This window comes from Nylanderia fulva, unplaced genomic scaffold (assembly GCF_048542155.1).
Source record: "Nylanderia fulva isolate GAGA-0341 unplaced genomic scaffold, ASM4854215v1 Scaffold23, whole genome shotgun sequence".
NCBI classification, from domain to species: Eukaryota; Metazoa; Arthropoda; class Insecta; order Hymenoptera; family Formicidae; genus Nylanderia; species Nylanderia fulva.
Window position 1 is genome coordinate 2,531,385 of NW_028190293.1, and position 14,431 is coordinate 2,545,815.

At 36.8% G+C, this 14,431-nt stretch overlaps 1 protein-coding gene and 2 long non-coding RNA genes across 10 annotated transcripts in view; 1 reads left to right on the forward strand and 2 right to left on the reverse strand.

Moving 5' to 3' along the window:
- The window catches only part of LOC114931760 (uncharacterized), a 92,322-nt gene extending 90,793 nt beyond the window's left edge, over positions 1–1,529 (reverse strand). The window contains exons 1-2 of the long non-coding RNA XR_003819753.2: positions 1,518–1,529; positions 743–790 (exon numbers count right to left, since the gene is read on the reverse strand). This is a non-coding gene — a long non-coding RNA (uncharacterized LOC114931760). The remainder of the gene's footprint in view (positions 1–742; positions 791–1,517) is intronic.
- LOC114931714 (uncharacterized) overlaps positions 42–14,431 on the forward strand; it is a 112,293-nt gene continuing 97,903 nt past the window's right edge. For 4 of the 8 annotated variants that reach the window (XR_003819738.1, XR_003819725.2, XR_014924733.1 and 1 more), the window contains exons 1-3: positions 45–226; positions 3,095–3,490; positions 3,878–3,928. Coding sequence is in view for 2 of the 8 variants with exons in the window: in XM_029303883.2 (XP_029159716.1) it covers positions 3,380–3,490; positions 3,878–3,928 (162 nt within the window). In the remaining 6 variants the exon portion in view is untranslated. Of the gene's footprint in view, positions 227–2,575; positions 2,948–3,094; positions 3,491–3,877; positions 3,929–14,431 lie in introns of those variants that run through there. The other 4 variants (XM_029303883.2, XM_085483048.1, XR_014924734.1 and 1 more) reach the window with 3 other exon arrangements.
- Positions 5,735–14,431, reverse strand: part of LOC114931747 (uncharacterized) — a 205,643-nt gene continuing 196,946 nt past the window's right edge. The window contains exon 10 of the long non-coding RNA XR_003819749.2: positions 5,735–7,089. This is a non-coding gene — a long non-coding RNA (uncharacterized LOC114931747). The remainder of the gene's footprint in view (positions 7,090–14,431) is intronic.

The window sequence follows — 14,431 nt, forward strand, 5'->3', positions numbered from 1 at the left end:
GTCTCGATTATACTTATGTATATTAAATTATTATTTTCAATTGAGAATAAATATGTTAATAAATACGTGTTGGTTATATCTGCAAGTAAAGTAGTGTATATTATATCAAAAGTGTCGAAAAAAAGTATCGTACAACATTAAAATATAGTACATTGCGTCGATAGTGCAAATGTGCGACAGTTCCGCCAATTAACTCTACAGGATTTTATAATTCCGAGTCATTAAAGTAAGTATTAATAAACTCAGCAAAAAGTTAAACCATCGAGAATAAATATTGCTATTAAATAAACATAGATTCATAAAAGTGTCGATAAAAATATCGGATAATTCTTGCATTATATGCAATATATATCACATCGAGAATGACTCCAGCATTGTTAAATGAGTAAATGCTTAGCAATTATTTTTTTGGAGTAAAGATTAGTCATTGTATTATTATAAAGTATAAATTATCTTTCTTTTTACATAGCAATATTGCATATAATTTTATTTCAAATACGATTACATTTTTTTTAACATATTCACAGTTTTTACGTTACAAAGTACAAAAATATATAATTAAAAACCCATGAATTGACATTTAACATTGACATTTAACAATTTTTTAAACAACTCAAAATAAAAATTAGCATATTTTATATATATTCTAAGAACGTGTATAAACTTTAGATTATTATACTCGCAAAAAAATAATTAATTTTACAAATAACATATAAATTAATCAATTATAAATTGCTTATACCACGCTGCTCTGTTGGTGCCCAAGCTTCCTTCTCCTCTTTTGTTCATCCTTGTAGCACACAATATTCAATCATGAAAATGCGGTTAATTTGCATGATATTTTGAACTACACTTCTGATTATAAAATGCATATTTATATTATGACAGAAGAAAAACGCGCAAAAATGGACGACTACCTAAAATTGCGCGACCAAATTTACATAATACATACCGTGGAAATATTATTTCTATTTTTTAATAAATGGCACTTTATAACAATTCTATTATCTCGCATAATAATGTACTATATATAAGTAAATAAATATATAAGTTAAAATTTAAAATAAAAATGTACAATGTATTGAAAAATACAATTGAATTTGAAGATTATTTATACAATGTCCATTATTTATACTTCGAGCAAATAAATCTCGCGAAATACGCATTTTAACAGATTACAATGTGATATGTAAATACCGGCTTTTCGTTACTTAAGTTATTCGATGATATGCATATTATTCCATACTCTCGATATGATAATTATGAGCAAATTATATTTAAATTGATGAAAAGTTTAAAACACGATGCAAGATATATTCAAATTTAAGCATTTAAAGAAATAATTATGAACATAAATATCGGAATAAAATATATTTATGTCTGTAATCTCCTATCAATACGTTTATGAGTCATTAATCATAAGAATGATTGAATCGCGTGACAATTAGTAATTGTAAAAGTTAATAAAAGAAATATTTTTCGCATTTTGAATAATTCTACGACATACGCGTTACTACCTTCTAACTCGAGTCTCGCGACGCAAATGACAAGGCCAAGGAATGTCAACAACAGCGCTCTATACGCCGCGAAAAGCGAAGGTCGAATACCGCATGACAATCAATTTGTTACCACGACGAAATACATATTTCACGCGCTAGAAAATAGATTTGTGTGCAATATTTCTATTCTTTTATTATTATATAAATTATTAATTAATTGATATTGATGTGCGCAATGCTGACTATTCGTTATTTTAACATCGATTTTGCGATTCGTACTACGCATAAATGATTAGTAATTTACAGCTAAATGAAGAATTGAAAACCCAAAATAGGAAATATGATATTTGAATCCAAGCATATTTAAAAAAATAATTAGTCATCCAAAATATCACAATGTAATTTATAATACTTTGTTACTTTGATTCGTCGCATTATACCCCGGAAACGCAATTATTTTCTTTAATTATTATAATTATTCTATAATTAACAATTATAATTATCAATTCATATGATTGATTAATGTGAAAGTGAAGTTTTACATTATTCACCGACTGAAACGTCATTTGCCGTTTTCGGAGTAAGAGCATACAATATAGCAAAATAAAGTAAATCAAATAACAAAAAGTATTAATACATCAACGTAATAGCACATCAATCAGTAATTAATACCTATAAAAGAATAGAATATTTCTTATGAATTTATTTCTTACAAATTTTGCGATAAACATTTCCTAGCAAATTCAATCCTCGTTTACAAATGGGAATTAATAAATTATGCGAGTTGATAATCTCTAATTGTACCATTTGCAAAAAACGATCGCGCTCTTGGAATCTCCTAATAGCATTTGTCGCAGTCGTGTTTAGAAAGATATTGAAATGACAGCGAATCGCTTTCTTGCTTGAGGCGCATCGCGTAACTGACAAGGTCACGCCGTTACGATGAGTCTTCTCACACGAATATGTAAACAGTAGTGCATTCCAAAGCGAGGCATACCAATAACGAATAGAAATATGTAATATGTTATATATCTTTTACTATGACGTACAATGACGTAGTGCGTTATTGTTCACGAGACTTGTCGCGACCTTGTTGTTATTCGCGCGGTGAATCTCGAGAAGGAAAGTAGCAATCCGAATCGCTCGTGTGTCGTCGTTTCAATATCTCTCTAAATACTATTGTGATGCTACTGGGAAATGCTGAAAGAAGGGGAGAGAGTGTTTTTTAAAATTATTATAATTATAGATTATCAACTGTGATTTAATTCTACCATTTATAAATATATCGATAGAGATGAATTATAAGTTATTGTTTCATCCTGAGTTTAATGACAATTATTTATTTAATATATGACATTTTTATATTTCTTCTGTTTAAAAATATATAATTAAACACTTTTCAATTTAAATATAATTTGCTCATATTTATCTCGAATCAAGAATACGAGGTAATACATTGAATAATTTAAGTATTATAATTAAGAAAAGTCTTAACATACAAATATGATTTATATAATAATAGCGTTATTTCATATAATTTTTATGTACGAAACACACATATATACATATATCGAATTTTTATTGTATGTTTTCAGATAATCGACGCATCTTAATAATAAACTTACATTGTATCATACAATATTGGAGTAAAATCGTTGTTATCGTTTTACGTTTTGATATTACGTTTACATCTTTACGTTTAATTATTAAATACAATCGCTATTAATTATATGTCGGGCGGATACAGTTTTCGAATTATTCTTCCGAAAATATAATAAAGTGCGTGTTGTATTACATAATTAACGCGTCGGGAGTGCCGTGCAAAGTGTCGTGCGATCATCGTATTTTATCGATTAGTGCGCGCGCGTCCGTAATTAACTATGTTTTCGCGAGTGAGTGTGAGTGTAATGAAGAAACAACAAAGGACAACAAACAAGAGAGGAAGAGGAGGCCCAGGGAGGCATCGGGCAACGGTGGAGCAACCGTGTGTGGTAATTTAAAATTTTATTTTATTTTTAAAAATAATTGTTTGCTTGTTTTTGCGATAGTAATTAATTTTAAGTATATCATTTAATGTAATAAAATCATTCAGATTTTATTCTGAAGTATTTTAAAAATATTTCATAAAATGTTTATAATTATACATTATATATATATATATATATATATATTTTTTTTTTAATTTTAATCTGAATATTCTTATTTGGAAGCTATAAATTTTTTCATTCATTATCTATTTAAAAGGAGCGAAAATAAAAAAATTAATTACGTACAAATTTAATTATATTAATAGACTTAATTGTGCATAATAATTACTTTTTAAAATATTCATTATTTTGAGCATTACTTTATAATTTGGATTTATTTATATTTTACAGATCAACGTGTATGTGTACTACAACTCCGACATTGCACGTATCATATTATCGGTGAGTACTAAAATATTTTTTTTTATTTTGATCTCGGAGTAATGAATCATATGCAACGGCAAAATATTTTGTATTATTTAATGTCCCTATAACAATTATTCGATATATAAATTTATTATTTATTTCTACAATTATAATTACATGAAAAAAAATAGAAAAATATTGTAGATAAATATAAAATTTTATGAAAATTTGCTTTGAAATTTGTTATATAAATTATTTTTGAAAAGTTAATTGATTATATGCATAAATATAAACTTGATATTGGAGAACTATTGAAAAATATTAGTTCTTATTTAAAAAAAAAAAAGTGTTATATCTGAGATAGATATGCCCGATACTCGCACTTGTATAGGCATGACTCAACCTTCCATCTTCAAGTCGGGCGATCCGTTTTCCAGATAGCGGAGAACCATTTTTTCGAGTACAATTGCTTTTTAAAGAGATAACCGCGAAGAGCGCGACAGCATCTCCGTCTCCCTTCTTCCTTTTTTCCTCCCTCGGACAGGAGGACTTTCTTGTTACGTGGCGATGTAAGAGCGAGAGAAGAAAAATGAAAAGAGTCTCTCGGAGAGTGAATGAAAGAAAGGATTGAGCAGTCTCGGGGCTCTCGCAGTCTGGATATAACTAACAAAGGGTGTGTCGAAAAGGGCAACGATGGCCCCCACAATGCCGTTCTGATAAACGAGGCGACATTGTCCGTCCGCATCTCTTTCTCCTTTCCCTCCTTCTAGTCTTCCTCTTGCCATTCTTCACGCGCGAGAGGACGAGAGGTCCCTGTCAGTCACGCTACGACTGTTCCTCCGCTTTTTCACAAAGCGAAAATTGGGTTCGTAAGTAGGTCGTAGAATCCGAGAACCGTTGCTCGGTACATGAAAAGTATCGTCTTGTATAAAGTGAATTATAGAATTATTCGGAAAAATATTTCAATAAAAAGGTATAACATTTCGATAAGCGGCCTTCGATTTTCTCATTAACAAATATTGGATTGAAACGGTTGAAAATTTCCAGAAATATTTTCGATGCTAATTTACTGAATACCCTTCCTCTGTTTAATCGATTCGTCGATCGGAAGCGTTCGCGATTTTCACTTCTACGAACGAACGCATTCTTTGTACAGGATCCGATCGGTCCTTGATCGAGAGGCACGCGCGTTAATATAACCGAATCGCTTAATTTCGGTGGCGGCGTCACACATACGAGAGAAACGATCGTTTCGCAGCGTCGAAATTGCGAGACGACCAAGATGGTCGGTTGCGGATTTAAGGCGAGAAAGCGAGGCTGCACGCACAAGCGAGTGTCCGGGAACACGCCACGAGAGAGACGGCTCAAAGCTGCAATTTATGCTTAAGTGCCCTGGCAGTTCGTTAACGAGGCCCTGCTTGCTACGATCTTTATAAGCGCGACGTGTATCTACGATCGGCCAGCTCCGAATTGGGTGGACACGTTCCCGCGGCTTTTCTCTCCTCTTTTTGCCTTCATATTTTCACCCGTTTAATATGCCCACCGACGCATAAATAAATCCCTAATTGGGCCGAGGTCCTATTTGTTTCTCTTCTACGTGGCGCGGCCGCACCGGTCTCCCGCCTTTATTCGCGGACCCGTCGAAGATAAGGACCTAATTTTCGGAATTAGGGCGAGTTTTCTAATTCCTCCCGTTTCACTCCAGATTCTGTAAATTTCGATTCGTTGGAATTTTCGATCAAAATTGTTAAATATTTAATTAATACATAAGTTCAGATTTTGTGTGTTAAATAGAAAGATAACGAAAAATTATTAAAATTATTATATGAGAAAATTTACGATATTACATGAGAAACGCATATATTATATATAAAATAAAAATTATTTGAATATTTTCAAGTATTATTAAAAATTATAAAATATAAAAAATATAACATTATAAAAATAATATAAAAAGGTACGATTAGTTTGAAAATTAGATAGACATTCGATCAAAGTTTCGATAGACAGGATTACCGTAAAAATGTAAATGTACCGTAGAATCTTGTAGGCCCTACACTTAGACGGTCTATTATTAGCCATACCGGAGTTAAACGGGCCCTCCGGGGCTCTAGAGATTTTGAAATTCCGCGTCGACGCGGACAGAAGAGACGCGTAAAAGTCGCGGTCGATTAAAAATTAGCCGGACGCAGACGACCTTTTTCTTTCTTCGATAAATCAGCCACATCAATGGTAATCGTGGCCATAAAATTTCAGTGTTCATAAATTAAATAAAACAAATATTTTCGATTTTCCTTGACAAGGGGCGAAATCGCATTTCGTTGGGAGAAGCTATTGCGAACATCGGCGTGATTAATTGCGCGCATTTCGACCGGTTGAGACGAAAGTCGAAAATTATTAATTTTCTGAGGTACGACGACCTCGCGTGCCCGATGATGTTTCTTTCCCGATGTCGTACGGGTCAATGCATTATTCATGCGCGAATCTCCTCGTCATTCTTTCGCGTGACACAGATATGGACGGTTTATGTCGTAAAATCGTCGGCAACTTTCGGCAAAGTATGCGTCCGTGATTAGCGACATTACGATCGCTTCTTCCATTTAATCAGTCCCGGGGTCGTTATCAATCAACGGGAATAACGTAACTAATAAAATTTAGTGCGACAGGTTCGTGCTAACTTTGATAAAAAACTGCGATAAAAAAATATAAAAATAAACAAACGTTATTTTGTCGCCGTTATTTCGCGCATACATCGACGTATCGATCGTTTTAATGGCCGTTACTGTAAAAATGCGTGTAAAAATAATTCTATCAAACTACAGAGATGCTCTCTCCGGGTCACGCGTCGCTTGTTGCCGTTGATTATCGCTGGTTCACAGTTTTGGAGAGAGTATATCGTCCAAGTTTTGACTTCGCTATACTGTACGCGTTTGCTCGTAATCTCTATGGCTTGCAAGCCAAGAGGTAGACAAGGTGTTACCGCTTGTTTTTGCTACTGAGCATTGTCGTCGGAATTCTCGTAAAATAATTAAGAGAGCCCGGTAGAGCTACCGCGACCATGGTATTTTAAAGGGTCGTAAAAAGGACGTTAAAACCTGCACTGTCTCGCTCCTTTCTACGGGGAAAGACGTCCACCATCTGGAAGATCGCGGTTTTACAAGATGCAATAAGTATCCTTCCGGATCTCCACTGCTTTTCTAGAACATAAATCGTGAAAGACCTGTGTAAACGTCGGCAGAAAGAATTGTCACCGGAAATGATGTGGCAATTAGTGCAATGTGTCGATTAGAGAATGAAACGCTCCTTTATTAGCATTATTTTAAACAAAACAAAATTTAAAACCTATACATCTATAAAAAATATATTATATATATAACTTTTATATATTATACATTAATAAAACAAAAAAAAAAATATATATATATATATATATATATATATATTTGTTGTATTTCATAGACAGAGAAAAAAGATTGCAAAGCTAATTGACACGTTTCAGTAATCGTATTAAATACTCGATTACGAGAGTGGGGAGAAAGAGAGACAGATGATAGACCGAGAGCACTGCAATTAATTATGTATACGCGATTAAAAGGAAGACTCGTGCGCTTTCGTGTCCATAAAGGAGCCGGACGGATGAGAGAAGGAAGGTGTTGCGTTTATGCATCGCACATTCGTGGATGCATTAATTATCTCGAGAATCATATTGCGTTACCAACTTGCGCATTAAATATAAGTGAGATCAAAGAAGCTGAGGATAGCGCAAATGTATCTCTTAAACGCCATTAACATACGGAATCTCTGTCGAGCGTGTTTATCTACTGACCTAACCGGTCTTACGTAAATGCTCCATTACTATCGATTATAATTGTCAGTTTAATGCGGAGTGTCCCCCATTGAGGTGAATATAAATCATGACAATGACATCATCAAAAAATAATGCGCATCGCGTACGTTCGTAAAATGCACGTGACACTGGCGCAAACTGAGGCATCATCGCGCGAGATTACGGTATAACAAATATTAGCATGATTAGCCGCGCGTAATATTGTTTACAAATTCGTAAGCGAGGCAAGCTCGTTTCGAGCTCGTTCACATTCGGTTTATACAATATAATACAGATATTACCTCGCGTTATCAAGCCGGTTTACATAACTTGATAGGAAAGCATCTAGAAGAGGGTAGTAAACGCGTCGCGTATTTTAATGAGAGATCCACCGAGAAGGCCGGGCGCGAATGGCTTAACGATTGCATAAACGACGAATAAAATTCGCATTCTATCGGCGGACGTTACGTAAGAAGGTTTTAGAATGTCCCAGAAATCAGAGATCGTTACCTTGTATTAGGATACTCGCGACACGACGAGGCGAAGGAGAGTCGTAAAGTGGGCTGGGCAGATCGTACAGTCTTTGAACGGTGTGGAACGAGTTTGGTGACATCGAAGGGGCCTTGTCACCGGGACCCACCTTTCTGAGTTCGGCGGCCCGAGTATATATCGGCTTTTCGAGAGAGGCACGGCCTAGAGAAAGTGCGCGCGTATATATATCTCTATACGTACCACTCTAAGCGCCTACTTCTTCTCTCATCGACCGAAAAAAAAAGAAAAAATCCCAGGCCTTCGTCCCGAATGGTGCTACCTTGCGACGTGTGCTCTCTGCCTTCGGAATGTCTCTTGCCTACCTCGTTGCGCGAGTATAGCAACTTTCGAAAAGAGAACGCCTAATAACTTTGACGTTAACGAAGTAAAAAAGACAACCGGCGCGCGATCTTGCCGTATATCCAACGTATTTTATCGTCGATCGATAGCCAGTTGCTGACTAAATTTGTAAGTGGAACGACAAGCTCACATGTGTATACTATCAATATATGTATATATATTGCCGGCCATTAATTTGTAGAGATTCACAGAAAATAAAATTTTTGATAAAAAAGAATATTGACATCAGAGCTGATATTTCACATATAATAAATATAAATTTTCCTTTTTTATAATCATAATAAATAACAGTTTTTATATCAAAAATAATAAGATTTTCGTATAAGAAGATTATTTCATGTGTAAAGAATTATTATAGAAACTTTTTCCATTTTTGATAAATCCCTACAAATGAATAATTTTCTATCGAATAAATGTGATCAACTTTGAGTTCTCTCTGGGAATACATCATGGTATCGTATGGTGTCCTTAATAAGCGAGATACAGTACTTGTTTGCGCACACTTTGCGATCTACCTTATGCATTTTCGGGCTCCGTAAACGGTATCGCAAGGTATATTATATCGCAGAAATAAGTGTCCGTACACGAGGCGAAGGACGGTAGTATCCCGAGAAGTAGATCTTCGATCTGGTCGCTTATGTACAATATACGTATACCGAACGTAACTTCTGCTACATGTCTTTCCGAGGACTTCGTCCGCGAGTCTCTTAAGGTTTCGCCCTTATCTCACATCGGAGCATTATCGCTCGCGCCGGTTGACAGCGTTGTAGGACTACTGGGAAAGGTATAAAGGTATATAAGAAAGCGATGGAACGGAGCAAAGAGCGGAGAATCGCGCTATATGTGTATATATATATATGTGTGTGTGTGTGTGTGTGTGTGTGTGTGTGTGTGTGTGTGTGTATGCGCGAGAGGAGATCCGCCTGGAGATCGAGAGATCCAAAGTAAGAAACGAAGACGACGACGACGACGACGACGACGACGACGACGATGACGATGAGAGGACATCGTCGAGCGAAGGACGAGAGATCGGACGTGCATGCGTGCTCGAGATTGGTCCTCGATCGCGAGGACGATCGCGAACCAAGACCGGCGTCCGTCACTTGTCCTCTCGCGGACAAGTTGCATCCGGCAGATTCTACAATTACTCGAGCACCTTTTGCGAACTTACTCCGCGCGCTTTCTCGAGAATTCTGTATTTCTCTGTATGACGTAAAGCGATTCTCGATATAAACGTTTCGTATTATAAATTTTTTCTAGACCAGTGTAGATAAAAAAATTGAGCAGCGAAAACATAAAAAGTTACTCTGCGCTCGGCTAATTTATTTTTTCCTCTGTCACCTAGCTGCGGAATATATCGAAAGCGAGTCTTTAATGCATTAAAGGACAAGGCTTTTTCTTTTAAACGTCAAAATAACCGGTTCGGCTCTGTTAGTGTTAAAATACAGCTGACATTACGGCCCGTGCCGGCTGCTCGGGCGTTTATGACAAAGTCGCGGCGACGAGCAGCTGCGCGATAAATAATTTATTCCCGATTTCGGTGAACATGCTCTCCCAGTTGTAAATAACGCCGGTAACCTCGAGGCAAGCAAGCTCTTACGGGCCTCGCGAGAATAGGCTCGCTTTTTTTATTTAACCTTTGCGCGAGCGCGCTGAAAGAAGATTGCGAGTCTGTGTCGCAAGAGCCGCGCGCGGGACTTTCGATTTCCGGTTTGTCCATCGTCACATAAATTCTCGCGCTAAGTGAACATCGGTTCGCACGCGGACGTTGCCATTCGCGATATGATCGCGTATTCCATAGCCCCGAAGAGATCGGCAACCTCTCGAGACCGTGCGAAAGGCTATCCGATGTCCAATATTGAATGACATATTAATCGGGTATCCCAAACTTGTCGAAAATGTCTCGATGCTAATACACACGAGAATATACCAAGAATACGCGCACGTGTATCTTGAATGGAACGCGTTCATATCTGAATAATCAATATTTCAAATATGCAAATCTATATAATTTATGTCCAATAATTTCTTGTAAACCATATAATTAATTTTCAAATTACTAAACAAAAATAGTATCGGAGTTTATTATTTTTTAAAAGTGAGTTTTCGTATCTTCTAATGGAAAATGGATTTTCCTTTCGAATCGCAGCATCTCTAATGCACCGACGAACGTCGCGAAGATTTACAGCAAATCGATCTTCACGACTATCGGAGGAGCTCATCCAATCTTGAAGATCGATTCGCGCATAGGGCAACGGATTTGTCAGAAAGTAGAGAATAAGAAAGAGATGGAAAGGAAGAGAGAGAATCGCAACGAAGAGACGGCTGAATTTCTCAAAGTCGTCGGGGACCGATCGTCGCGGACTTATTTTGACAATCGTGCATATACATAGACATCTGCACGTACATGTATATACATCCTATATCAGCAGCGCGTCTCTCGGCTCCTTTAAAACGAATGTCTCGACCAATATCTCCCTCGTTTTCTCGGACGACGCGCGTTCGTCTGAGTTTCGATCGTATCGTTACCGAGGGAAGGTACCTCTCCGCGATGTCGTGAAAGCTGGTTCGTTTTGGTTTCCCGGGATCGTATATTGCGAATTTAGTGAGAAGCCGGGACCGTCGGAACGATCGGTTCGATCGTGGCTGGATCCCCCTGCCGATATTTCCCATTCCGTTCCATCGCGCACGCGTGCTGACCTTTTCCTCTTTTTTTTTCTTCTTTTCTTTATATCGACGTACGTATTCCGTGCCGTTTGTTTTTATCGGCACAAATGGGACTTTATGACGTCCCGTCACACACCGTCGTCGTACCGAACGCTCCGCGAACTCTCCTCCTCGTTCTACGACCTCGTCCCTGTCTCTACCCTTCGTTCTCCGATTTCTGTCCCCGGTCGGATTTTATATATATATATATATCGGAAAGACCACGGAGAGACGAGAGAATGCCACCTCGAACTACTCAATCTCCTTCTCTTTTGCCCCCGCGAGGACTTTTTCGACCGCGAAACTACTCGCCCGGATCCTAACTTCTGCTGATTTCCGCAGATACAAATTCCCTCTGGAAACGCGTGTTCCACTCGTGTTTTGAGTTTGTTCGTTCCTTCGTCTCTATATAGCCGAGATGACTGAATTTCTCAAAGTCGAGTCCGAGACCCGAAAAATCACAGAATCAAAACTGCGGTTACGATCGCGTTATGCGTTTGAGTTTTTCTGCAATGCACGTTGATAAAGTTTTTGTCGTCCTACAATTATATAATTCACACACACACACACACATCGTATATTTATGTTTAAAAATTATTTCTATTAAAAAATCACTAAACTTCTTTTCTAAAGCTATCTTTTTAAATGTAGAGGCTCGTTATATCGCGCTTTTCTTCGGGGTTGAAAGTTTACTCTTCATTCGTACGAGATCGTATCGCAAATTTTCGTCGGGCGCAGAAATTCGACGCACGTCGTTTCGATCGAAGATGATTGGATCAATCGCGATGGTGGTCCGATTTTTCCATCGAATGGCACACGCGGTAGACGTTCACTAAATATCGTTCATTAAATTTCGCGACTTTGACGTCACATATCGATGCAGTCAACGATTATTTCAATAATTATGATACATATATATATATATATATATCGGCAAGTAACCTCGATGCTTGACAATCATTGAGATTTATATGTTCTTGGCGTAGTTTATTCCCATTGCACAAGCATACTTTTTTTAATTGGTCGATTGACATTCTACGACAATCTCGAGCGTATAGACTTGTGATTATTGAAATTGAGATATAAAACAACATTTCGATTTTTTTAAGTCTTTATCAAACATATACCTTTTATACTATAAAAAAATAATAGAATAACCCCAAAGCAGAATTAATAAATCTTGTTTGGAATTTATCATAACATATTTATAACATGCCATATTTAATATGTAATGAAAAACTGTGTATTTTAGTTATTTCCATCAAAACGCTTATTTAACAAATACATTTTTTGTTTATTAGTCGTCGTTTAGTTTATTAAGTCGTTCATTTTTTTTTGAAAACAATATTATCGGAATTATTTTAATACGGCCGATAAATGTTTGTTCTAGAAAAATGTGCATCAGAACTAGCTGCTAATGATATAAGTAATAATTGTTATTGCTACTGTCGAGAAAAACGCGAGATCGTATCATATATAATTGTTGTCGCGTTTTATATAATCGTCTCGCCGTCGAAATCAACTGGAGAAACGTTTGAATTATAACGTTCTGGTTAAAAATAGTAACGTACAATTACGGGTAATTACGGGCGCGTCAAAACAACGACGGTGTTAATTTCTGGTTCTCTATTCTCAGAAAATGTCAAATCACTTATCCATAATCTATTCGATTTTTTGCGACCAGAACTTAATATTCCGTCTGTGTAACCTGTCATGTGGCCTTAATCGCGAAAAGTTTAACTAGATTTAGCGCTCTTGACATTTACTATTTTATAGGGGAACATATATTGTATAAACGTCCTGTTTCTCCTACCTATTAACAAGCACGTAATATTATGCTATTTGTTCGCGCAACGACACGATTATTATTAAAAAAAAAATACAGATATGATCGATCGATCGATTATCTTTTATAAAATAAATTCAGCGTGTAATTAACTTAGGTTGCGTATAGAGGAAAATATATACGACACAAAAAATGTAAAAAAATAATGAAGCATATATAGTTTTTTCCTAAAACAAGTTTACGCGATAATTTCTCAATCGATTCGATGTTTAAAAGTGCAACGACTGTAAGAAGATTCTGAAAGAAAAATGCGCGGAAAGATTTTCGAATCAATTTCAAGTCGATTTCTTTCTTAGAGAGAAAATTCAGTTGAATTGTCGTCCTTGTCTCTTTTCGCGACTATTTCTCGCGTCCAGTCGCTATTCGGGATTTTCTAGTCCCGTCACGCAAGAACGTGAGCTCAGGAGTTTTCTTTTTTTTTCTTTCAAGCGGACATTTGCGCCTGCGAATGCGCGGCTGATCGGTAACTGAGAAACGTCTGGGAATTTTCCGCGGATTCCGACCGCACCTACGTACATAAGAGAGAACACGAGAATTATTTTTTTTTCTCGGCAATATATCGCGACGCGGAAAACGTGACGACAGTGACATCGATCAGCGATCGTCATTATCAGCCTCCGCGCGTCGTCGCCCGATTCCGCGCACTCGTGATAATCAAATGCCCGCGGGATGACCTATCGAGATCCGACGTTACGATCTACGAATCGCTGCGGGCTGAGGCAAGGTGGAATTATCACGATGTCCCTTGATAGATGCGATTGTCGTTAGACGTTGCTGGAAAACCGGTATTCCACAGCGAGTAGCGATCGGCACGAATGCACAACGTGTTCGTTCAAATACAATATAATTTCACTGTCATTATACTATTGTATATATTTCTTTACATTGTCTCTCATCTTTGATCATTCTTTTTAATTGCTACGATAAGTTTACACATTTTTTTATCTAGTTCTAAAGAGTTCTTAAAATATGCAACTTTTATAATATTAATAGGAGACGATAAGTATCCCCTTCAATCGAGAGTCTCTTAATTGATATGATACAATATTATTACTTCTCTGAGTGCAATTATTTCTATTCATGAATGAATTTCACACGCTTGTAAAAGGTGCCTGAGATTTTTCGAGCGTTCATCAGACGGACTGACTTTCAACTGGTCGCGCGTGTTGGTCGTTCGTGTCCTTCGCTGCTTATAATACCGGTCGCCTCGATTGCGTAAGCGATCGATCGGCCTAGCAAACGGGTATAGTAGACAGTATCGTTGATATAC